This window comes from Peromyscus eremicus, chromosome 9, assembly GCF_949786415.1.
Source record: "Peromyscus eremicus chromosome 9, PerEre_H2_v1, whole genome shotgun sequence".
NCBI classification, from domain to species: Eukaryota; Metazoa; Chordata; class Mammalia; order Rodentia; family Cricetidae; genus Peromyscus; species Peromyscus eremicus.
In genome coordinates this window covers 54,983,542-55,009,844 of record NC_081425.1, presented here as the reverse complement: position 1 = coordinate 55,009,844, position 26,303 = coordinate 54,983,542, and the positions used below count along the sequence as shown (strand labels likewise).

At 47.2% G+C, this 26,303-nt stretch overlaps 1 protein-coding gene across 1 annotated transcript; it reads left to right on the top strand.

The window, feature by feature from the left end:
* Positions 1–13,292: 13,292 nt before the first annotated feature.
* Positions 13,293–14,387, top strand: Pnma2 (PNMA family member 2). The gene has a single exon (XM_059274279.1). It carries the CDS (start codon positions 13,293–13,295, stop codon positions 14,385–14,387), a length of 1,095 nt encoding a protein of 364 aa, XP_059130262.1.
* Positions 14,388–26,303: the final 11,916 nt, after the last annotated feature.

Below are 26,303 nucleotides of genomic sequence, written 5' to 3'. Positions count from 1 at the left end.
CTGCCACTGCTTTTACAAGAACTCCCTCACTGCTCATGTATCAACCATGTGAGGATTCCATGTATGTCCCTCAACTATCGGTATGTTAAACCCTAATCCCTAAGATTATATCACAACGTGAGACTTCTGGAAGATGTTAGATCATAAAGGTGGAACTGCCTGGTGAGATTAATGTCCTTATAACAGAGAGTCTGCTCCACTGCATGAGGAGTATGAAGCTGCTCTCCCCAGACAGGGGATCTGCAAGCTTCTTGATCTTGAACTTCAAGAGTACACAGCTGTGAGAATGAATGCCTGGCGTTCCAGAAGCCTAGTCTATAGTAATCTGCTGCAGCAGTTCCAGCTGCCTTAGACAATGATTGGCAGCAACTGGAAAAGGTACACTGTCATCACAGAGCTCTAATCTTAGAAAGGGGTGTCATTCATGCTGTTGAGACTTGGCCTGTGTCCCGGGGGTAGTTGAAGATACTTCTTGTGTTTAAAAATAAGTGGACAGAATATCGTTCGTTAGGAGCACATTCATAAAGACAAATCAATGGTCCATTTGATAAATGACACTGAAGAGTGCATAGTAAAAAAGTGTAGTCACTCAGAACATGTTTGCAATAGTTGTTCTTTCGGAGATGGGTAGGAAATGATGAGTATAAAACGCGATTCAGAGCCAAGCATGACAGTATACAGCCTTACTCCTAGCACTTAGGATGCAGAGGCTGAAGGATTGCTAAAAGTTCAAGAGTAGCCTAGTCTACACAGTGAGTTCCAGGCCAGCCAGAGCTATATAATGAGATCCTGTGTCAAATAAGCGAGGGCAGGGAAGAGCTCAGTACATCTTAGTGATTAAGAAGTTCTCAGATGCCTAGTTCTGAGTTCAAATCCCACCCTTTGCACTTCATTAGGACATTGCTTTTAACTTCAGATACTTCCATTGCAAGATAAGGGTCACAGTGGCACATGCTTCATAAAGTCAGTGCAGGATTAACAGAACACACAAACATTGCTTCCAGGCCTGTCCTAGAACACTACAACGTTCAATGGGATATAAGGTACTCCTCCAGTAGAAGAGTACTTGAAGTTCATGACACGCCATGGACCCCAGCTGCAGAACAAGTTGGGAGGAACACAGGGCAGATTAGGACAGCTCCTTTTGAAGCCCTGTCCACGCACTTCCCGGGTTATCAAGGCCTAAGCAGTCAGGGCAGTAAAGAGCCGTGCATCTCCCCTTCCTTAGTTCCAGGAGGTTGACAGCACATCCATCAAAGGGAAGGTTTCAAAGGGATGCGCTGTACACCCTGCGATGGAGACGCTAGTGTGGCAAGTCACGGTTGAGAGTCAGGATGTGACGTGTAAGTGATGGGTTGAGTTTTTTGCTTGGTTTGTTTGCTTGTTGATTTTTCTTTAAGAATTTATACATTTCCCTACTCGGAGCACATTCCTAGTTTTGAAATACAGCGATGTCATGAGTCATCGAAATAGGGTCTCCTTTTAAAACGTTTTAATTACATTCATTCACTGTGTGTACGAGCAGGTGTGTCAGCCACAGCAAACATGAAAGTCAGAGGACAACTTGGCAGGAGTTGGTCCTCTCCTTCCACCGTGTGGGTTCTAGGGATTGAAGTCAGCTTGTCAGGTTTGATTGCAAGTGCCTTTACCCAGTGAGACGTCTCGCTGGTTGGGAACAGGGTCTCAAAATTCCAGGTTAGACATGGCCAAGGCTGACCATGAACCCCTCATTCTCCTGCCTCCACTTCCCAAGCACTGGGATTGCAGGCATGTGTCAACATTATCCGGCTAGTAACAAGGCTGGGGCTACTCTAGTCACAGGACCGCCCCCTGAGGTCCAGGGGTGACGTCTTTCTTCACTGCTCCAATGACTAAGTCTCATTTGAGCTCTGACATCTGAGGTAAAGACACAACACAGGTGACGTTCAAACAATGGTCAATTCGGACTCTCCCTCCCTTCTCAAGGAAGTAGAAAGGGACTCTTGTACCAAAGGACACCCAAGAAAAGCTGCCTGCTGCCGTCAGGGATACAGCAGTGGCTCTGCCTCCCCTTCACGTCTACGGCATGGAATCTGTACAGGGCTTGCTGGTGGGGGAGCGGTAACCATTACCTTCCTCTTGAGCGGCTGTGGAGCGAGGCCTACAGCTGGCAGGCTGGCAGGCTTTCAGTCAGCTCAGGCCTTCGGCAAAAGGCTGGAGAATCCTGTCTCATCTGTGCTCAGCCTTTCACTTCTTCCTCTACAGTTAGTTAGCTAATTGCACATCTACTTGCTGGACAAGAATTCTTAAGTTACTAATGATTTGTTGTGATTTAAAGAATTATAAAATCTTTAGGAGAAAAAAAGACAAGACTAGGGAGCTGTCTCAGTTGATGAAGTGCTTGTCTTACAAGCTGACCCCTAGAACTCACATAAAAGCTGGAAGTAGAGACATACTTGTAGTCCCAGCACTGGGAAGACTGAGGCAGGAGGACCACTAAGAGTATCAAGTTATTGGCCTGGTTCTAGGCTCCCAGACAAACCTCCACTACACATCTGTCATCACACAAGAATCTCAAAGGACAGCTTGGTTATGAGGCATTGACACAGGTGTGGAAATTTTAACCATCAGGATTTCACTGTTGCTCAGAATTGGGAATGTTGAGTAGAAGAGGGGAGAACGAGGGGGAAGAGAAGGAATTTAGAACATGGCACCCTTTGGAGGAAGAAGGAGTATCCTAGGAGGATGGGATAGGGATGGTGTTGTGGAACACTGGGAATCCAAGGCTGAGGAATAGTCAGCTTGGAGAGAGGGGCTATGGCTCCAGAGTGGAAAGGAATATTAGAAAGCATTGTATAGGTGTGGTGACTGGCTCGATTCATTTTATGTGCTACTGTAACAGAATACCTGAGTTGGGTAACGTATAACAAAGACATTTTCCTTGTTCTTCATTTTATTCTATTATATATTTATTTATACGTGCATGTGCAGATTTGCATGCATGATCATATCTTGTGACTGTACATGTATGCACACTGTATGAAAGCCAGATACCTCAGGTATCCTTCCAGGAGTCATCCATCTTGGGTTTTTTTTGAGACGAAGTCTCTTACTGGGCCCTCTGGCTTGCTGCTTTGACTAGGGTGGCTGACTGTGAGCCACAGGGCTCTCCCCAGCTGTGTCTCCCCAGCTCTGAAATTACAAACACACACCACCACAATCCACGGCATCGTTTTGAGACAACATCTCACTGTGTACCCAAGGCAGATCTGGAATGTATTACATAGACCGGGAAGCCTTGAACTCACAGCGGTTTGCCTGCCTCTGCTTCCCAAGGGCTGTGATTAGAGATGTGCCCCACCATGTCCAGCCTACACCCAGGTTTGTATGTTAGCATTGATCATCAATTTAGGTCCTCACGCTTATGCAGCAAGCATTTTACTGACTGAGCCATTTCCCCAGCCCAGGACAAGAATTACATTTGGTGCTTGAGTCTAGAGGCCGGGAAGTGTAAGACCGAGGTTACACACCGTGAGCCTTCAACATTGCCATGTGACCTGGGAGAAAGTATCACTTTGGCCAAAGAGGAAAAGCGACACAACTCAAGAGTCTCAGGTTCTTGTGTCATCAGTGTTAACAGCGTAAGGATAGGGTGTTCCCGCTGGCCTTGCTTTCCAACATGGCGCTACACAAGGCATTACGTTTCCAGCAAAGGTCTTAGGGGCCACAGCAAGATGCTGCCAGGCTCAGCAGAGTTCTATAGGGCCCACTTACTGGCATTTGCCCTGGACCAGAGGACAGTTTCTTGCCCACCTCTGTAGTCTGCACAGGTTGCTCATGGTTAAATGGGCCTGGAAGTTCTTTGAAAGGGGTTCAGCATCCAGTATCCCAGGATGAGAGGAGGTTTCTGACCTAATGTATCTCCACTAGAAGAGAAGGATCCCAGGAGAAAGGGTGGGGCTCAAAGCCCCACGTTCACTGGCAAGCAGGGCAACTACCATGGTTAAGCACTGAGTGTCTTCCAAAGGTTTACAGGTGAAATCTGGATCCTCAGGGAGGTGCTATTACAGACCTTTAACATGTATGGTTTGATAGGAACTCCCAATGTTATTGTGGGTGTGCCCTCAAAGGGGCTTATGTGCTCTCTCCTCTCTGTCTCTCTGTCTCTGTCCCTCCCTCCCTCCCTCCCTCCCTCCCTCCTCCCCCCTACTCTATGTTATACCCCCCTTGCCAGTCTCATAAGGCAACCTGATCTGAACTTCCAGAACCATGAGCCCAAGCAGATCTATCTGTATTTATTTCATAAGTATCCCACTCCAGGTGTTTTCTTATAGTGGTGTGAGAGCTGTCTGTCTGTTCTCTATCCCGAGGCTAGGGATCAATATGGTTTCATTGCAGCCCAAACCGGCCTCTGGCCACACACACGGGAAAGAGAAGCAAGAAGATGGACGCTCTCCTCGTTCCTAACCCCTCTACTGGCTTTTTATCTTCCCCCAAACCTGGAAGCTTGGGGCAAGCCACTCCTAGGGTTTTGTGGCCATGGCTTGCTCACTCTGTGCGTCATGTGTCGCTAGTCCCTGGGAATGTATCCACTAGCCCCTCTCATCCCCCATGAGCTACGTGGCTAAGGAACCTGCTCTGGCTTTTCTTGGCCTTTCTACAACAGAAGGATTATTGGTGTCATAGGTGAGCAAAATACTTTTTCCTTTTCTTTTCCTTTTTTTCTTCTTTCCTTCCTTTTTCCTTTTTTTTTCTTTCTTTCTTTTTTTTTAAACAGGATGTTGCCAAGTAGCTCTGGTGGGCCTAGAACTCACTGTGTAGCGCAGGTCACCTACCTCTGCCTCCACAGTGCTGGATTAAAGGTGTGTGCCATCATGCCTAGCAACTCTGACCCCTTACCAACAGATTCAAGGGAGGAGAAGGAAACATGGCCCACTCCATCTACCCTCCCCTGTGCCAGAGCTTCTAGAATTCCTTGAAAGCCTGAAGACAGCCTGCTGATGAGCTAAATCTGAGTAATGACCACTGATTCTGTCAAAACTGTGAGCCAACTGAGCTTTCTGAAGTCACCATCATTATACATATATGCACACCCTCTTGCGAAACATGAAAAATTCATACATTGTAAGCACCAAACTGGGTAAATGCTGCTAGTTATGAATGACCAAGTCCCACAGGAATGCCCCTTTTGTGATAAATGAACCAGACAGGGCTGCAGAAAGGCTGCACCAGAACCGACCTCCAGAGCTAATGACCAGGAAGCTGAGGCAGAGATGAATTTACAGGGGTTGAAACTAAGGATTGGATCTGGTGCTTTTGTCTTCAAATTGCCTCCTCTGTGTTCCCTAAGATTTGCAACTTAGAGTTTATGTTAAATTTAGGGTGGGTTCCAACAGTCACTCCGGTCACCCAGCCAGTGGCTCTTCCATTGTCATGCAGAGGTCACCTCATCTGTTACTTTCACGTGTCCTCTTACAGATTCTCCAGAATCTGCTTCCTGCAGATTGTTGGAGTGACCCTACACTGTGTCTGACTTGAGAGTGCTCACTCAACCTCAGTGCAATGTGGTCTTGACTTTCACCAACGTGCTCCCATGAGGACTCATTTTATACTTACCCCATTTTTACTACAAGGTACGATATTGAAACATCAGGGTTAGGGATGTAGCTCAGCGACAGAATGCTTGTTTAAGCACACACTAGTCCCTGGGTTCAGGCCCCAGCACCACAAAAGAAAGAAAAGATAGATAGATAGATAGATAGATAGATAGATAGATAGATAGATAGACAGATAGACAGACAGACAGACGGAGCTGGGGGTCATGGTGGGTCACATCTGCAATCCCAGCACCCAGGAGGCACTGAGATTGTCATGAGTTCAAGTCCAGAATGAGATTCTGTCCCAAAAAAGAATGAAAAAAAAAAGAAAGGAGAAGGAAAGAAAGAAAAGAAGAAAGTTAGAAAAAAAGAAAAAAGAAACTTTTCAATTGTTCACTTGGAACAAAACAAGCTTTTTGGATTTAGATTGCAGTCGCCTCTTAGTAAAATATAAATTTAAAAATCAGAGGATAGGTGGGTGGGTGTAAATTAAGTGATTTTTTTCCTAGAAGTGGTCCTATGAAAGTCAAAAGCTAAAACACTCTGCCGTGTTAGGAAACAGGGAAGCGGTGTCCCAGTCATTGCCCCAGAGCTGCTCTCTGAGGCTTTCTCTGTAGCATTCTCTGGGCAAGCCCCGCAATGAGCATGTGCAAACTGCCCCCAACTTCTCCAGTGGCTGTCTGAAAGGAAGCACTTTTAAGACTAATTTTCCTCCTGCCCTAGAAGGGAAGGCACATGGAGATTCAATATAAAGTCATTCACAGATTGGTTTGTTATCTTCACCACAGGCATGGAAGAGAAGCAGCAATCGAGCATTAAGGCACTATAAATGATCAGCTGAGACATTAAAGCTGTGGGAAAAAAATACACGAGTATAAACGTCACCCTGAAACAGAGGGACATGTGTGTGAAAAGACCACTCGCTTTGAAATGTGCACTGCTGTGATTTACTGGACCATGTCAAACATTTTCTATGACCACGGATAACCAGGCTAGCCTTCTTTGTCTCTAATCAGGGAGTCTTGTCTCCAAATGCAAGCCTTCTTCCCCTCCCATCCTCTTTTTTTCCTTTCCTTTTTGGCTCTTCGAATAGCATCCACGTAGTCTCTCCCCATTCCCAAAGTGCCTCCCAAACAGCGCTGGGGAAGCGCTCTGGGAAGCCCTTGCCGAGATACTTAGCAGAACTTTGTTCTCCACATGGGCTATCTAGCTTTTCTCGGTGACATCACGGCCTCCCCGACTCTTAACTGGCTGTGAACCGGGAGTCCAGGCACTGGTGACAGGCTCAGGGCGCTGGCCGTGGTCCTGACCTCAGAGCTCAGGACCGTGGTGCCGAGCGCTCTGAAGGCGGAGACCTTGCCACTCCGAGGAGCCATGTGAGCCCCTTCCCCCCTCGACCCCAGGAAAGTCCTCTGGCCTTGACTGCAGCCCACCACTGCGCTCTTTGAGCTGCATCAAAAAAGGGTGGGGCACTGAGCCACAGCTGCAATCGGATGCCGCCCGGGAGGATTTAAGAACAGCACAGTGGTCCACCCCAATCGCCACTCGTTGCCTCCAGCCCAGGGATCAGCTGGTCCCTGACGCGGGTTCCCCACCTCCCAGGCACAAGGAGGCGAGGGCAGCCTTTGTGGGCGCTCAGACGCCCACCGGCTAACCCGTGCCTCGCCGCACCCTGCGCGGTGAAGGGGCGGGCAGGGCGCGGTGCGCGTGCAGATGCGGGAGGCAGAGCTCCAAGCGCCGCGTGCCGGTCGCCACGCGGGGATGCTCGGTCCTCCGCGAGATGCCAGGGTTCAGCCCCGCTCTCCGTCCCCACCCTCCCATACCAACCTGATCGTAGATGTTCTGCAGGGCTTCCTTGCCCGAGGCCCGCCGGATCTCCACCTTCCGGCCCGATTCAACAGATGGCTCCCCGCTGGCACGCCGGCTCTGCCGGTGCGGGTCCGGGCCCAAGTGGGCGACATCTCGCTGCTGAGCCACCACCTGCCCTGAGCCCCGGCCCACCGAAAGCGAATCGAAATCGATGGTCTTGTTCTCCGAGGACCCTTCCACCGGGCAGAACATGCCGCAGAATTTCTGCCGGGGCTTGGGACTGCCCGAGCCCAGGTTTTTAAAAAAGGCAGGGACCTCTTCGTCCTCTGCCGCCTTCCCAGATTGCTTTCTCTCGGCCATGGCTCGGGGGGCGCTGGGGAGGATTTTCTCCGTCCGTCCGTCTGTCTGTGGTTCCCTAAGTCTCCCTGGCTGGGTGTGCACTAGCCCCTAGCTGCCGCCGCGGCTGCCGCTCCCTGCCTACCGCAAGGTGCACAGAAAGGATGGAGGGCTGGCGAGCCGGCGACCCACCCCTCGCGGTCCCTCCTCCTGACCCTGCTTTCTCCCTCCCTGCCCACGCCCCCCGGCGCCGCCGCGCCACCTCCGAGCAAGCGGCAAAGTTGGATCTGGGCGGGCGGTCGCTGCGGCAGAGGATGCCAGTTCCCGGCAACGCGGGGCGGGGCGGGGCGGGCTGAACGCGCCATCAGGAAGGAGGGACAGGGAGGGAGGGGACTCAGAGGGAGGGGACGGAGAAGGGAGGGTACAAGGGGGTGGGGGGCACCCGGAGCCCGCGCTCCGGAAGTGAAGCGGCCACTCCACCCGCTAATGGATGCGCAGCGGCCGCCCAGCAGACAGCTCTCGGCGCCAGGGTGAGTGTTGGACAGCTACAGCTAGGCGAGGACCCGAGGGCGCAGATCCTGGCCCTGAGCCCCTCTCCTCCACCTGCCTCGCGGCTTTGCAAGGTGGCTCTGGAGCTCCCCTGTCCCCGGTTGAGGGCGGAGGGTTGGGGGAGCCAAGGGTCAAGCCTGTAGGCGTTGGGATGCTATGTCGCTGGGGATGGGGTGATCCTGGAAATAGCCAAGGGCTGGTCTCAGACACCCAAGTGCCCGACACCAAAGCTTCAGTTTACCCACGACCTGGGGATTGGGGGCGGGGGCGACTTCAAGGAGCAGAGAAAAAGGAGAATAATCTCGCTGCTTGCAGCCGCGGTGGTTGGGAGGTGGGGCTCACAACATGGCGGGGACGGAAAAAAGCAGAGGGGCGTAGCGAAAGGGAGGAATGACCCGGAGAAAGACGCAGGCCTGTGGTGCATGGGGGCGTAGAGGAGAACGCAGGCTGCGAATCACAGCACTGCTCCTCAACATAAGATTCGATCTCTTAACATGAGATTGAAGACCCTCAACATCATCTGAAAGTCTCATGCCCTGCAGGTAGGCTACTGCCCCAGGAGAGGCCCAGGAGGGTCGGATTTGGTATCTCCCACCACTACACACACACACACACACACACACACACACACACACACACACACACCTGGTTATCACCATTCCCACCCAAAATGGTTGAGGACTAAGCAGACTGAGGCTCACTCCAGGTACATCTTGTTTTCAGGGCGCCTCGCCTAGCTCCCCCGCCCTGTCGCACACTGCGCCAGATGCCGCTTCTCTAGGGCGGCAGCGCTTTGAGCTAAAGGTAGAGCTCGATCGAGGCTCAGGGGAGGATTACATGCTGTGAATTATGCGCAGCCAAAGTGTGTGAGGATTTGAGGGTGTGTGTGTTGGGGGCGCGTGCGCGCGGTCCAGCCACGGTCGCCAGGTTGGAGGCTTTTCCAACCAGCATTCTAATCTTGGGCCCTTCCTTGCTTAATCTCAACCCCTGGTTCTGCTTCTGGTGGATTTAGGCCCCCCCTTGTTTTTCCAGAGTGGCTGAAACCTGCAGAAGCGTTGCCCATCCTTTAGGGGCCCCCGGAGGGAGATCTGAGCATGCTCACTAAGGAGAATGGGTTTGGTCTATGAGAGACAGTTTACTGCAGCGTGTTCTCACAGGGCGGTGTGACCAAGAAATCAGGCCCATTGTCAGCCTTTGCTTAGGGAAGGATTGTATGCGGATACCAACGCCCCCAGTTGCCAGAGACAGTTTGATGGATGGAGTCACAGTTTACACACACACACACACACACACACACACACACACACACACTCCACCCCAAGCTTATGTAGGAGCTGAGAGGACCCCATGTGCGTAGGGCCTTTGGACATCAGCACCGGATGTGCTTGGCATTTTATTAAAAGCTTCCAGTAGCTTCATTTGCCAATGCTTCACCAAGGCCCGGTGAGATGAGGGCTTTCATCGCTCCAGCCTTCCAGGTTAGGACATGGGTTTAGGAGGGGTTTATGAAGGTCACATGTCTAGTTTGGTAATTCAAGTGGGGTCTTTGACCTCAGAGCCTGATTCCTTTAACAGGTTATCCTGTGGGCCCCTTTATGTGAGAAAAATACGAAACCCTTGCGTTCTCTCACATCCACACATTTTTTCATGACCCTGTTGTACATCAAGGGTGTTTCACTTGGGGTCTTAAATTGGGGGGGGATTTATTTATTTTATTTTATTTATTTATTTATTTATTTATTTATTTATTTATTTTGGTTTTTTGAGACAAGGTTTCTCTGTGTAGCTTTGGTGCCTGTCCTGGATCTTGCTCTGTAGACCAGGCTGGCCTCGAACTCACAGAGCCTGGCTCTGCCTCCCGAGTGCTGGGATTAAAGGCGTGCACCACCACCTCACGGCATGTGTTAATTATATATATATATATAATATATATATATATATATATATGTGTGTGTGTGTGTGTGTGTGTGTGTGTGTGTGTGTTGCACGTACATGCATGCCTGGGGCCCTTGTAGAAGGTGTCAGATCCCTTGGCACTGAAGTTATAGATAATTGTGAGTCACCACATCAGTGCTGCTAGGAACCAAACTTGTGCTTTTAACCATTGAGCAATCTCTCCAGACACTTGGGGCTTTTTTCTTTCTTTCTTTCTTTCTTTCTTTCTTTCTTTCTTTCTTTCTTTCTTTCTTTCTTTCTTTCTTTTTTTAAGACCATCCCTTGTAGGATTACCTTCAGGGGAAAGACCTCACAAGCTAACAAATTTTAGTATGACAGTTTTTCTGTGGATCTGGGAATTCAAAGCCTTCTGTTTGGTTATTTTTGTTGTTATTGAGACAAGGTCCTGTATGTAACCCCAGGTTAACCTCAAACTCTTTACGTAGCCAAGGATGCTCTTGAATGTCTGATCTGTCTGCCTTCACCTCTTAAGTGTTGGGGTAATGGGCATTGCCACTACTGGCTTATGCAATGCTGGGGTCTAACTTCCTGCATGGTGGCAAGCACTCCGCCAACTTGAGCTACATTCTTAGCCCCTCCAGTGCTCTTTACATTTCTGATTCCTCCAAATACTCCAAGAGAAGGAAATTCACTCCCATGTTTTACAAGGATATCTCAGGCCTGGATTGGTCTGAAGTCCCAGGTCCCCATTCTCCCAGGCACAGGGTGAGACAGCATCTTGCCCCCCTGGTTCTGGCACAATGGAACAGCCTTTAGCATTTCCCAGGAAGATGGAAGCTGCTCCTGAGGCAGCTGCTGCTTTAGTTCTGGCCAGCATCTGTGCCATATGGCCTCCCTCAGACTGATAGGAAATGTTCAGGCTAAGGGTAGAAATGGTTGTAGCATCCTAACATACACCCTACAAAGGTCTCTGAAAGGCACAGTCAAGTCAACATTTCAGTTGGTATACCACAGTGACTCCATAAGAATGTGTGGTCTAGTGATGTTACGGATATCTTAGTTTACATAAGTGCACTCTGTGATGTTCAGCCAATTAGGAAACCACCTAAGGTGCTTCTCTGAAGGCATCCCCATGGCTAAGTGACCACGCTGTCACAGGACCACTCCCTTTTACATTCTTAGGTCTCCCTTTCCCTGCAGAGCAAGCTGCTTCATGGATACTTCACTCTGGTGTGGGTATGTTTTCTGCTGTTTGCCTTTCTCTCAATGGCCCAGTCAAATTTAAATGACAGGAAGTGTCTTAGTTACTTTTCTGCCTCTGTGGCAAAGGATCATGACCAAGGCAACTTAGAGAATAAAGCATTTATACAGCTTCAGAAGGTGAGTTCATGACCACTGTGGCTGGGAGTATGGCAGCAGGTAGGCAGGCACGGTCTGGAGCAGGAACTAACAGCTTTCTGATCCACAAGCATAGGGCACCGAGATTGACAGTGGGAATGACGTGGGCTTTTGAAATCTCCAAGCCCACCCCCAGTGACACACCTCCAAAATCCTTCCCAGACAGTTCCACCAACTAAGGACCAAGCATTTGAATACATGAGCTATGGGGCCCATTCTCCTTGAAAGCACAACAGGAAGAGTTGGGTTGGTAACTTACCATGTGTAACACTGGAAAAGCCATGCTAGACACAACCAAAGGAGATTGATTCGTAACTCCGAAGTGCACTTATTTTTTTGAGGTTCCATTTTTCTCTGTTATACCCATTAAAATCATTTTTAAATGTTTGAATGATTCTGTTTAGTTTTGTTTATGTCTTTTTCTTCTTTGGAGACAAGATTTCTCTATGTAGCCCAGATTGACTTCAAACTTGCAATCCTCCTGCCTCATCTTCACAAATGCTGGGAGTGCCACCACACACAGTACAGTTGGACTTATTTTTAAAGATGGTTCTCATGTAGCCCAGGCTGGCCTCAAGCTCCCTATGTGGTCAAGAATGATCTTCAGTTCCTGACCCTCTTGCCTTCACTTCCCAAGTGCTGGGATTACAGGCATGGACCACCACGCCCAGTTTATATGGTGCTGGAACTTGAACTCTAAGCTTCCTGCATGTGTGCCAGGCAAGCACTCTGCAGACTGAAGAGTGTCCCCAGAACTGGGTGGACTTTTTCTTCAAAGAAGTGTAGCAACTATCTTCTTTAGGATGATCCATTAAATTGTGCAGGCTCACTTTTTTTTTACTTTCCTGAACTGTTATGTTTTTAATAAGTTCATTAATCTTTATTACTAGATATCCAGCCTAAAAACATTATTCATGTTTGTGTGTAACAGGACAGCTTGATTTGGATGAAGTTAAGACGCATACACACTATTGTATAGAGGTGGGAGACATCTTCCTGAGCTGGAAGCTGAATACATGGCCCCTTGATTCTTGAGGAACATTCTGGAACATATAAACAGGTATTTAACTATGTCTCCTGATCTCATCTTTTGAATGGTGAAGGTCTCGAATCCTGCCCACTGGTGGGGGTTCAGGGTGGAGAGATGGGATTTAAGCTGGTCCCCACAGTCCAAAAGTACAGTAAGTAAAGAAGGGAGCCTGCCAGAGTGGGGCAGACACAGGTGCAGTGGGCGTCATAGCCCTTGGTCCACCCCTAGTCCCATTTCAAACTAGAATGTGGGTGTGTCCTGGGAAGTAGAGGTCTGTATAGTAAAAATGAACCTCTCTTTCCCTAGGAGTCTTCGCCATTTTGCTGTGTGACTCCCCAGAGCTTTGGGTGCTAGAGTGGATGCTGCCTCCCTACTGACTAGAGAGAGGCGAAGTGACAGGAAGCATTTGATGGGAAAAGCAGTTGTCCCAGGTGCCTCACAGTGACAAGAGTCAGCACCACACAGCTGCCTACGGCTCTCAGAAACAGCATCGAACCCACTGCAGAGCCACAGGGCTGATAACTGCAGCCCACCCCCGTCCACCCTGTAGTATCCATCAACTTTGCCCAGGGTCTGAAGACACCCAGGAAGTGCCTGGTTCTTGAGACTAAGTAAAAGGACAAAGCCACCCACCAGGCTTTGAGCTGCTTGGGGCGTGAGCCAGGCCAGGCCTAAGCACAAAAGCATATCCTGGGACGATGGCAGTGGCACTGTTGGAGGAGTGGTGTAAGATCATGAGTGTGGATGACCGGAAGTCATTGATGGTGATTGGCATACCCGTGGACTGTGGTGAGCCTGAGATCCAGGCGGTCCTTCAGGAGGCACTGAAGTGTGTGGGCAACTACCAACTGCTAGGCAAGATATTCCAGAAGCAAGATAACACCAATGCTGTTTTACTAGAACTCCTGGAGGACACAGATATGTCTGTGGTCCCCAGTGAGGTTCAGGGAAAAGGGGGTGTCTGGAAAGTGATCTTTAAGACCGCTAACCAGGACAGTGAGTTTCTCCAAAGACTGAACCTCTTTCTAGAAAAAGAAGGGCAGACGGTTGCAGGGATGTTCCGAGCCCTTAAGCAGGAGGGCGTGGCTCCAGCTACCGCGACCTGCACATCCTCTGAGTTACTGGCCCATTTGGTGGGGCAGGCAATGGCTCAAACCCCAAGGTCTCTGCTGCCTATGAGGTACTGCAAGTTGCGAGTATTCTCTGGGAGCACAGTACCTGCCCCAGAGGAGGAGTCCTTTGAGGTCTGGTTGGAACAGGCCACTGAGATAGCCAAAGAGTGGCCCATCCCTGAGGCAGAAAAGAAAAAGTGGATGACGGAGAGCCTCCGTGGCCCCGCCCTGGACCTCATGCACATCGTACAGGCGGACAACCCTTCTGCCAGTGTGGAAGAGTGTCTGGAGGCCTTTAAGCAGGTGTTTGGGAGCCTGGAGAGCCGTAGGTCCTCACAGGTAAGATACCTAAAGACCTATCAGCAAGACGGGGAGAAAATCTCAGCCTACGTGCTCCGGCTGGAAACTCTGCTTCGAAGAGCTGTGGAAAAACGGGCTATTCCCCGAAACATTGCTGACCAGGTACGCCTGGAGCAGGTCATGGCAGGGGCCAACCTTAACAATGTTCTCTGGTGCCGGCTACGGGAGATGAAGGATCAGGGCCCACTACCCACCTTTTTGGAGCTGATGAAGGTGATACGGGAGGAAGAAGAAGAAGAGGCCTACTTTGAACATGAGAGCAGGGAGGAGTCAGGGGAAAGAGAGGGCTACAGCCGCTGGGACAATGCAAGGAGCAATTGAGAGCCTACCCCGACTCCTTCCACCTCCTGGTGGGCACAGGGATAGTGCTTGACAAGGCTGATCTCGTTACAGTGGGTTTTTCTCCAATATACAGAATTGAAGACAAGCATTAGAACCAAGTCTTTTCTTTTCTTTTTTTTCTTTTTTTTTTTTTTTTTTTTTTTGGTTTTTCGAGACAGGGTTTCTCTGTGTAGCTTTGCGCCTTTCCTGGAGCTCACTTGGTAGCCCAGGCTGGCCTCGAACTCACAGAGATCCGCCTGGCTCTGCCTCCAGAGTGCTGGGATTAAAGGCATGCGCCACCACCACCCGGCTTTCTTTTGTTTTGACAGGGTCTCACCTTATAGCCCAGGTTGGCCTTGAGTTTGCTCTCTCCCTGCATCAGGCCTCCCAAGTTGAGTTCTGGGATTAGAAGAATGTACCACCACCACTAGTGTCCCATCTCAATTTTTCTTTCTGAGGAAAAAAAAAATGCCTGGACTCTAAAGTAGATCGTTAGTAAATACAAGACCAAGTCCCTAAAATACCTAAAACTCCTGTACGTTAGTTTCCTTTAAGCACACCAAGGGTCAGATAGCTGGGTTGGTAATGTTGCTTGCCAACGTCTTCAGAGGAGGTAATGATGTGAACAGGAAATAGAAATTGGCTGGCAGGAGCTGGAGAGATGGCTCAGTGGTTAGGTGCACTTGCTACTCTTACAGAGGAGTTCAGAAACCAGCACCCACATGGTGGTTCACAACCATTCATAACTCCAGTTTCAGAGGATCCAACACCTTCTTCTGGTCCCTTTGGGCACTGCACACATGTGGTATGCATACATACGTGCAGAGCACACACATAAAATAAAAATAAATAGATCTTTAGAAAAAAAAGAAGGCAGTTTAGGAGCATTTCAAGAGTGGGTTCTCTGACTCATGAGCCACAAAGGAGCTCTGACTTCTCGTTGTCACCTTCATAAAGGTTATACTTTAGGGTGGGACTGGGACCTCAGCCAGACACCAATCCCTTTGTAAATAGCTTTAGAAGTAGATCTCTAGATTTTCATGATAAAAATGGCTTATATCTGTTCCCCAATTTTAGCCCATCTCCTAAATGATTTTAGGGTTACCTTTTCAGAGGAGAGAATTTTATAGTGGCCTTGATTGGGGCTTTACTGAGCTCATTAAGAGAAAACCATTGCCTTCTGGTCAGAAAAATGGAACCTGCCACTTGCCTAGGTGGAGACCTAACATTCCGAACCAACCAAAACATAAGAGTTAATCCAGTTGGGAATGTCCATTACCTGTCTGATGGATTGCCCATTAGGAAGGTGGATTCACCTAATACCCTTAACGAGATCACATACTCTTTCTCCCCAGGATCTCTGTTATCTGTGTAGTCACTACAGAGCCACCACAAAACAAGGCATGGCTTTCTTTCTTCCTGTTCTATGTCCCTCTGCAGGAAGGTTTGGTCCCCATGGTAGAAGGAGAGAACCAACTCCTGCAAGCTGTCATTACACACACACACACACACACACACACACACACACACACACACACGTAATGTTTTAAACCACATCAAGAAGACCAGTGTTGACTCATACCATAGAAGAATGAATTGACCTTATTTTTAAAAAAAAATAAACAGCTTTTGCAATAAAGTTTGAAAGATGAGATGGAGTGGCTTGTCGGGACATTTCCTGTCTCAAATCAGCAAATTCTGTTAGACTCTGGAAACTTCCTCCAGCTGTCATCTATAGCTCAGCAGTCACAGGCCTTGTACTAGGGATCTGGGGAGCTGGGAGGCAGGCCTTCCTCTCCCGGATGAATTAGGACCATCATGCCTTTGGGTTTCTAATGTCACCTGCAGTGTGTCCCCTTCCACACACATCTTTCTTCTACTTCGTGTAGATGGTTCCAGAAGGAGCTGCAATGTCAGTCTCTCGACCCATGGATGGTTCACCTGGTCTGTTACCAAGAGGTACACAGCCATAGAGAGATGTCTTTGAGAAAAAGATGGACATTTAGAGACATGCACAGAATTGGACGTGCACGGAGTGGTGTGACTGTCACTCTGGTCTGTTTAACCACAAAGACTTTAACTGGCCACAGTGAGCAAAGCGGAGCAAAGGACCTCACAACCTGCTGAGGGCTTCAACATGCAACGTATTTCACATAAACCCCACTTCATTTGTGCGGCAAGCTACTCTTTGTAGGGTGGTGCATGCATTTATGGGGTGTGTGTCACTGGTGTGGGGTGCTGTGTTACTCTTTATAAAGAGAAAGAAGCAAAGGTCAAATGAGTTCAATGGTCTCAACACCAAAATGCTCAGAAGTGACACCTGGACAGAAGCCCGGAAGGGACTTTGGGAACCCACCCTCCCCTAGCTGTGTATCACTCAAACGTGTTTTTCTTAGTTCAGTAGAAGACTGATTTTAAGCAAATTGTATTTTAAACTCCTTAAATCTCAAACACACAGCAGGTGGTTTAAAGTGTCCTGATGACCAAGTCTCAGCATGATCAGTGTCCACCACGCTTGCCTTTGTTTCTAGACTGATCCATTTGCAGCAAAACCAAGTTCCCCTGCTGTCATTGGTGTACCTATTTCAAGCTTTCTGTAATTGTACGTAGACTTGAAAACTGTAGTGTCCTGTGTGTGTGCCCCAGGTTCGAGTGCACTAGAACACCATGAACAACCAATACTTACATGCCAGGCAGAGCTCTGGCCCAGCTCATGTACAGCCTTGTGGTAGGTCCTTGTGTGCTATAAGCAAGTGGCTTAGCTTCTCTGAACATCAGTTCCCTCATCTGAAAATGGGCTGCCATTAGGATCAAAGGGCACAGTGCCCTTTAAGTACTTCAAGTAACGCTTTGGAAGTTAGAAACCCCTCGACATACTGAGGGTCTTGGTATTTTCGTGGTAGTTGTTGTCAGCTCAGTGCATGCTCTCCTGACTGTTGTGTGGAAACAAGTAAAGATGTAACAGGCTGCCAGTCATGATGCCCCCACCGGGAAGCATTTTAGCTCTTTTGCACTGGCTGTCTTCCACATCCATGGTAAGTATTCCAGAAGTGGCTGGTGACCTAGTTGACTTGATTTTGAAATGATAACATGCTCTTCTGGATTGTGAGTTGGTTTAATTGAAGAATAAGAAGTTGTAAGAGAAGTGTTTTTTAAAAGTCATCATCTGCGATGACTTATCTTTCTGAAATGCATTTGTCAACACTGCCTAACCACAGTGATTGTCATTATTGGTCATTATATCCTGACTTCATGTGGCTTTGTGTTCCTGAGAATGGCTTCACCATTGTCACTTATCAACAGGCTGAAAAATTAAATGTTACCCCTGTGAAGTTATGAAATAAATCAGAGTTAGTGAAATCCTGAGGTTTTTTTTTTTCTACTTCCTACATAATATGTCTGAGTGAATGTTTGAAGGTGTTTCATTACTAAAAACAAAACAAAATCAAACTAAAGGGACTGGAGAGATGGCTCAATGGTTAAGAGCTTTGCTGATCCAGAGGACCTGAGTCGGTTCCCAGCACCCACATCTGGTGGCTCATAGGTACCTGTAACTCCAGCTCCAGGGGATCTAACACCCTCTTCTGGCCTCTGAGGGTACCAACACACACATGGTATTCACACACACATATAAAAGTAATAAAAAAAATTCAAGAAAAAGAAAGTTAAACTAAAGTCAAAGGCCTTGAACTTTTCTAGTAACTACTTGAGTGGTGTCTCCAGGCGCAAGACAGAGCTTGGCCCACCCATCATTAATTTCCCTGTTAAATGCACAGGCCCAGATGCAGATAACCAACTCACTTGCTCAGGAAAGTAAAAGCCCAGATAGGTTCTCCAGCCTTTGTTGTGCCAAGGGTAAGAGGACCTAAGGGCAGACTCTGCATTCAGGGCTGAAGTCAGCTCTCCTGTGTAGATCTGTACAGACGGATTGCCTCTTGCCTTTGGAGGCCTTGAAGTTGTGTCACCTCTCTGGAGTGCATTGGGAGAGCATTCCATATTGTGCTAGACACACTGTGACCGATCCAATAGGAGTGAGTGCTCCAAGGGATGCCCCGCTCCACATCTCCATCATGTGAGCAAAATCCTTCCAGGAAGGGCTCTCATCTCATGTCCCATCTCCACTCCTAACCCTCAAGGATGGAAAAATCCAAGATCCCTGACCCATTGCTGAAGTTCACTTTCCTTTTCAGTAGGTGTCCCCAGTGGAAACTGCAGGCCACGCCATCAGCTTCCTGCAGGTTTCAGGACATTGATGTCATCTGATGTCCACAGCTGCATCAACCACTCAGGCTCATGCATCCTGCTAGCTTCTGCTTCCCAAACTAAATGCAAGGTTGTCATCAGTTTTACCAAATGTCCATGATGTTCAGCAGATCTTCCGGACATCCCATGGTTTGCTACACAAATGGCCAAGACCAGCAGAGTCTTGGGTTGTGGAATATTCCTTTACACTGTGTGAAGATGCATCACTGTGATTGGTTTAATAAAAGGCTAAGCAGCCTATAGCTAGGCAGGAGGTATAGGCAGGACCTCTGGACAGAAAGAGCTCTGGGAAGAAGCAGGGAATTGCTAGAAGACACAGAGAGAAAACAGGAGATGCAAGATGGAAGAGAGGTAAAAGCCATGAAGCAAAATGTAGATTAATATAAATGGGTTAATTTCGGTTATAAAAGTTAATGGGACAAGCCTAAGCTATAGGCCAAGCTTTCATAATAATAAGTCTCCATAATAGTAAGTTTTTTTTTGTGAGCTGGCAGCCCGAAGAAAAATCATGCTACAGTCTTGATTGAATGACTGTCACCTGTAAACTGAAGTTTCTCAGTCCCTCCCGGTCTCACCTGGGCAGCAGCCATTTTTATAAAATAATCACTCAGAGGCTTAATACTAATTACAAATTGTTTGGTCTATGGCTCAGGCTTATTGATAGCTAGCAATTACATCTTAAATTAGCCCATTTATATTCATCTATGTATTGCCACATGTCTTATGGCTTTATCTGTGTTCTATTAACATCTTGCTCTCTCCCCCACCCCCACCCTTGTGGCTCACAGTCTCTCCTCTGACCCCGCTTTTCTTCTCCCTCTATCTCTCTTGGATTTCCCACCTGGCTGTCTCCTACCTTGCCATATGTCAAAGCAGCTTCTTTATTAACCAATGGTCGCAACATAGATTCACAATGTACAGAAAGATCATCCCACAGCAGCCACCCATATCCTTCACTGAACACTAGTCTTGCTCCCAGGGTTCTGCAGCCCTTGCAAACCCCTCAGTACAAAGCTGCTCTGTCCCCTCCATCCCAAGGAAGACTGGAAGATGGTAGTAGCATTCCTGCAGGCTCTGCATCAGCTGGGCTCTACTCAGGAAGATATTCATTTCTTTCTGGTGTGTGTTCATCCCTCTGACCCACTACCCATTGTCCACTTAGACCTGATCCTCATGGGTGTTATACAAAGCAGAGAAAAAAAAGCAAAAAGAAAATAATAATGATTGCAATCTGTGTCCAAGACAGTCCTGTGAGCCTGGGCAAAGCAGGAAGATCAGAAATCACTGATGAGAAGGGACAGAGCCTGAAGCAGAGTGAAGAAAGAGGATCCAACACAAACAGGTATTGTCAAATGGGCTCCACCAGCAGAGTCTTTGGTGCTCTAAATACCTAGAACCAGGGCCTGGAGAGATGGCTAAAGGCATTGTCAACAAGCCTGATGACCTGAGTTCAATCCCCAAAATGCACAGGGTGGCAGGAAAAACCCTGCGCCTGCAAGTTGTCCTTTGACCTCTATATGTACGACACGGCAGGCACACGCATGTGAGCATGCACACATGCACACACACACACACACACACACCAAACACACACAGAGAGAGAGAGAGAGAGAGAGAGAGAGAGAGAGAGAGAGCTAAGAGAGAGAGCGCAGAGAGAGAGAGAGAGAGAGAGAGAGAGAGAGAGAGAGAGAGAGAGAAGAGAGAGAGAGAGGGAGGGAGGGAGGGAGGGAGGGAGGGAGAGAGAGAGAGAGAGAGAGAGAGAGAGAGAGAGAGAGAGAGAGAGAGCGCACTAAGGCCAAGGCAGATACCTCACTTGTCTCACTTGTCAACCTAGCCTTCCCAAGGGACGGAAGCAGGAAGTTGCCCTGGACCAGATCTCCACGACACTGCTCCTCTCTGTGCCCATGTGCTCCTTGACATCCCAGATGGACATCCTCATAAAGATCAGTGAAACTCCAGGAGCACAAACCCAAATCAATGTGCCTGTCAGGAAAGGTGTAGGGTTTCCCTCTTGCTTTCCAGTTACCAGCTGGGACTGCCCATTAGTTGTCAAGGTTTTTTTTTCAACACCAGCTGAGGCTTTCTCAGCCACCCCACCTCTGCTTAGCAAGGGGGAGGGGTGGCAGTTGCTAAGAACTGTGCAGTGGGCCATGCTGGGAGCCACTGTGAAAGGCTCTACAGAAAGGGAAGATGTTCCCCCACTCTGTCCTGCCCAGGCCTGTCCCTCCTCCACACAGTCTGCCCTGTGCAGGTCTCTCCCAGTCTCCAGAGGTCTTTCCCAACAAACTTAATTACCAAAATAAAAGCTTTCCTGAGCAGCCGGGCGGTGGTGGCGCACGCCTTTAGTCCCAGCACTTGGGAGGCAGAGGCAGGCGGATCTCAGTGAGTTCGAGGCCAGCCTGGTCTCCAAAGCGAGTTCCAGGAAAGGCGCAAAGCTACACAGAGAAACCCTGTCTTGAAAAACCAAAAAAAAAAAAAAAAAAAAAAAAAAAAAAGCTTTCCTGAGCAAATAGTTGTCACAGAAGTCGATTTTATATTGTTATTTGAGCAAAAGACAATATAAACCAGATTGATGGACCATGGAGTCCGGGCCTGTCCAAAAGTCCTTTATACTTCAAAGTTATTGATGGCATGATCTAAAATGTATTCCAGGGGCTGGGGACACGGCTCAGCAGTTAGGAGAACTGGCTAGACTTACAGAGGACTCAGGTTTAGTTCCCAGCACCCACATGGTGGCTGACAACCATCTGTAACGTCAATTCCAGGGGGTCTGATGCCAACTTCTGGCCTTGGAAGTCACTGCACACACCTGGTACTCATACAAACATGCAGCCAAGTACCCATATGCATAAAAGAAGAACAAATAAATGTTCCAAAAGAAAAGAAAATGTATTCCATTGGACATATTTTGGCTCAATTTAGACAATTCTGTTCCAGGAGGAAGGTTGGCACAGCTGCTTTTTTAACATCAGGACAGGAGTGGGTAGGTTGTATGTACCTAGGCTGGGCATCTTGGGGTGGAAAAAGCACCCAGGGCCAGGGCCATTGAGATGTCTCAATGGATAAAGTGACTACCTTACACCCCTGACAAGCTGAGCTCGGTCCCTAGATCTCACGATGGAGAGAACCGACTCCACAAAGTTGTCCTCTGACCCCCATACATGCACTGTGACCTGAGTGCCCCTACACACATCGTGCACACACAATAATAATAAATCAAAAAAATTAAAAAGAAGAGAGGCAGGGACCACATCGACCATCTACCCCAACACATAGAGCACCCCTGGCATTTGTTATTGACATCAGAAACAAAAGACAGGTTTAGAAATAGATGAGAATAAAATGTAAAGATGGGATTGTGAGATGGTTCAGCAAGGAAGGGTGCTTGCCAACAAGCCAGACTACCTGAGTCCAACACCCAGAACACACGTGGTAGAGGGAGAGAGCTTACTTCTCCTACAAGCTGCCCTCTGATGCCCTCACATGCATGCTGTGGCACTCACCCATCCACTCACATATCCAAATAAAGAAGCCTGGAAGCAGCTATAAGGAAATGATATTTACGTAGAGGATTGATGAGAGAAATAGCTCCTGATATGACATGAGGAAATATGCAGGCAAAAGACAATGATGCTATTGTGCCACTGGACAAAGAGGACTATTAGCTCAGCAGGATCCAGTGCAAACTGCCCTCGGTGTCATCTGAAGCTGGGAGCAACATGGAGGTGCTTGCCAGGGGAGGGACCTGGGCACTGAGAAGATGTCAGCCTGCAGAATGGGTTTCTTTAACTGTTATCGAACCATTCAGGATTTCTAATTTCCTCTGGGGTCAATTTTAATCATTCAGATTTTCTGTTTTTACAGGTTTTTACAGGTTTTCACATGAAAAGAAAACAAATTTGTTGATCTCCCTTTCTTGTTTTAAATTATTAATACTTCGTGGTTATGGCTTCAATTCCATCCTGAATCAATCTCTCTATCACCTATCTATGTATCACTTATCTATCTATCTATTATCTACCAATCTGTCTGTCAGTCTGTCTATGTGTGTTCATAATTTTCCATAAGTTCAGCTATTTTGTTGATATTTTGTGGAGAATCAGCTCTTACTGTTTTACCATCTCCATCTTCATTGAATTAACTTCCACCCTTAGCTTTATTCTGTCTTTCCTCTCATCTAAGATTATTCCTTGTCTTTTTATTTTTTTCTAACGCTGGGTATAAGACCTAGGGTTTCACATCACTGAGCTATCTCCCAGCCCTGGTCTTTGTTATTTGTCTTTCACAAATATATAGAAGCATAGAAGTGTATGTCCAAGTATCAGTTTTTATATCTCACTTTTTTTTTTTTTGGCAATACTAGCGATTAAACCTAGGATAACACACATGCTAGGCAAGCACTGTATCGCTGAGCTACATCGCCAACTTCTCTATTGTATATATGTGTTTGTAAATATATATGTATACACTATATATACATATATACTTGTACGTATTTTTAAGTTCTTGTTTTTATTTGTGTGTGTCTATGTGGACAGGCATATGCACATGAGTGCAGTGCCTGCAGAGACCAAAAGAGGGCATCAGAGACCCTGAAGCTGGAGCTACAGGTGGTTGTGAGCCACTCAGTGTGGGTGCTGGGAACTGAAGGTGAGTCCTCTGCAAGAGATGCAAACTCTCTTGACTACTAAGCCATCTCTCCAGCCCACTAAATGTTTTATAGCCTTTTTTATTCAAGAATTTGGTCAATGGAGGGACAAAATAGCATCACCATCTTTTCATTTTAAAACTTTTTTTTGGGGGGGGGGGTTCTCTGTGTAGTTTTGGTGCCTGTTCTGGATCTCGCTCTGTAGACCAGGCTGGCCTTGAACTCACAGAGATCCGCCTGCCTCTGCCTCCCGAGTGCTGGGATTAAAGGCGTGCGCCACCACCGCCTGGTATTTTTTAAAGATATTTTTAGGTAATTGAAATGTAATTAATGGATGCATTTATTTGTTTGAGACAGGATCTGGCAAGTGGGAATATTTTTAATGTTTTGGTGCTTCATTTTTATAAATACCTTATGTGCTTTGGAAAATCATCTCTGTCTTCCACACACTTTCTTTTTATCCTGTCTCAGCCTTCCAAGTGCTGGGATTACTGACAGGCACCAACATCCCTGCACTGTGATTGATGTTCCCTCTGGTCAGTAATCCGGAGTAATTGGGGAGGGCACTTGACTTAATTGCCCAGTCTTGTTGCTTATTATTTAATATCTTCAAATTGTTATTTAAAATACTTTTAATATACTCATCCTGTGATGTTTGAAAGAAAATGGCCCCCAAAGGGAGTGGCACTATTAGGAGATGTGGCTTTGTTGGAGGAAGTGTGTCTCTTTGTGGAGGTGGGCTTTGCGGGTTCATATACACTCAAGCCATGCCCAGTGAGACAGACACTTTCTGTTGCCTTCTGATCAAGATGTAGCCAGCATCATGTCTGCCTGCCTGCCGCCATGCTCCCCACCGTGAGGATAATGGATTGAACCTCTGAAACTGTAAGCAAGCCACCCCAATTAAATATTTTCCTTTATAGAAGTTGTCATGGTCATGGTGTCTCTTCACAGCAAGAGAAACCCTAACCAAGACACAGCCATATGTGTGTCTGCAAACCCAATCCAACATACTCCATCTAAGCTGGAAATGAAGTCTTCTGGCTTCAACTTTTTTTTCCCCAAGAGACTAGAAAATGAGAGCTAATGTGCTTCATATTTATTCTTACTTTTTTCTAGTTCTCTCAGCCAGGAAACTCTTTCAATAACATTTCACAGACTGTGACAAGGAATGATCATAGCCTGCTTGTGCGGAACATGTGTTGACGTTCTTTACATTGTTGAAGGCTATTTTCCTTAAATAGAGAGTTAGAGGTTGGCTTTTGGAAAGTTCTACATGTGAGCTGGCGAGATGGCTCAGCAAGTGAGGGTGATTGGTGCCAAGCCTGGTGACCAGAGTTTGTCCCCAGAATGCACATGACAGAAGTGCAGAACCGGTTCCTGCAAGTGGTCTTCTGACCTCCACACGCATGCTAAGGCAAACATGCACCTCTTCCAACAAAATAAATAAATAAATAAATAAAATTAAAAGTTTTAAAAATTCTGGACATCGGAGCTGGAGAGATGGCTCAGTGGTTAAGAGCACTGATCACTCTTCCAGAGGACCTGGGTTCAATTCCCAGCACCCACATGGTAGCTCACACCTGTCTGTAACTCCAGTTCCAGGGAACCCAGCAGCCATGGCAAAACACCAATGCATATAAAATAAAAATAAATTAATTTAAAAAATTCTGGACATCAAAGATTGCTTTATCCTGTTGCTTGTACTACTTCTGAGAAATATTTGTGGTTCTAAATTTTGTCCTTTGTACACCATGTGTCTTTGTCTAGTTGAAATTTTTTTTTTTTTTTTTTAGAATTTCTTTTTCTAACTTGTTTTCAACACATTAGAGATGCGTTGACGTGATTTTTAAAATCCTGCTTGGTGTTCACTGGCTTCTTGAATATCAAGATTATAGTTTTCATCAAACCTGGAAAATGTTTTCTTCTTCAAATAACTGCCAGGTGCCACGGCCTTTGGGAGACTCCAATCATGCATATTTCCTGCAGCTTGCTGCTTTTCTAATATTCCCTCGGGGCAATGTTCTTTCTTTTTCTTCGTGTGTTGCCTTGGGGAGCTGTATTGCTGGGTCTTCAACCTCGTTGACTGTGGTGTTGGTATTGTTATGCTGTCAAACCTAATTTGAAGTTAAGCTTCTCAGTGAATTTTTGGTCCAGATATTTTGGTTCAGCTCCAACATCCCTTTTGGTACCTCTTTGTGCTCCCATTTATCATCTCATTATCTCCACATTTTCCTCTGAGTTCTAGAACATACTCGATAGCCTTTTAAAGTCCCTCCCTGCTAATCCAGTTGTCTCTCTAAAGTATGGTTCTATTTTCCAGCTCTACTGCATGTCCCACCATGTGCTTATATGAGATACGGGATGGGCTGACTTGGTGATGTGTTACATGTACGGACTGTGGCCCTAGAGTTCCTTTTCTATGTTGTCCCTGCAATCTCAGGGTCAAACCCAGGACCTCAGGCATGCTCAGGCAATTGCTGTACCACTGAGCTCTGCCATAGCCTAGAATTCCCTTTCTAGTAGGTTTCTCTCTGAGAGTTAGCTACAGGAGGGAGGTAGAAGCCATTCTGCATTCTTCCAAATACCGAACAAATGCAAGCTGATGTGCTGATTTGGAGAGCTTTTTCAGTGTAATTCAAGTCCATATTTCATTGTTCTCAGTTAAGTTCATTTTAGTTTGATTGTTTTTGCAGTGCTGGGATCAAATCCAGAACCTCACACATGTCAGTTTTCATTTCAAGTTACTGAAATGAAGTTTATTTAAAGTATGCCTGACTTAATCAGCTGGCAGTCTTTCCAAAGATTTTACTTTTTTACTTTTAATGATGTGTAGATGAGTATGTGCACATGAGTGCAATGACCTCAGGGGCCAGAAGAGGGCAGCCAATCTCTGGAGCTGGAGTGATAGGTTGTTGTGAGGTGCCCAATATGGGCACTAGGAACTGAACTGGGGGCCTTCAGAAGAGCAGTACACACCCTTAACTGTTTGGCTTACTATCCAG

What these genes read in the sequence shown, in the direction of transcription:
- Pnma2 (XM_059274279.1), top strand. Translation starts at nt 13,293, where the DNA reads ATGGCAGTGGCACTGTTGGAGGAGTGGTGTAAGATCATGAGTGTGGAT.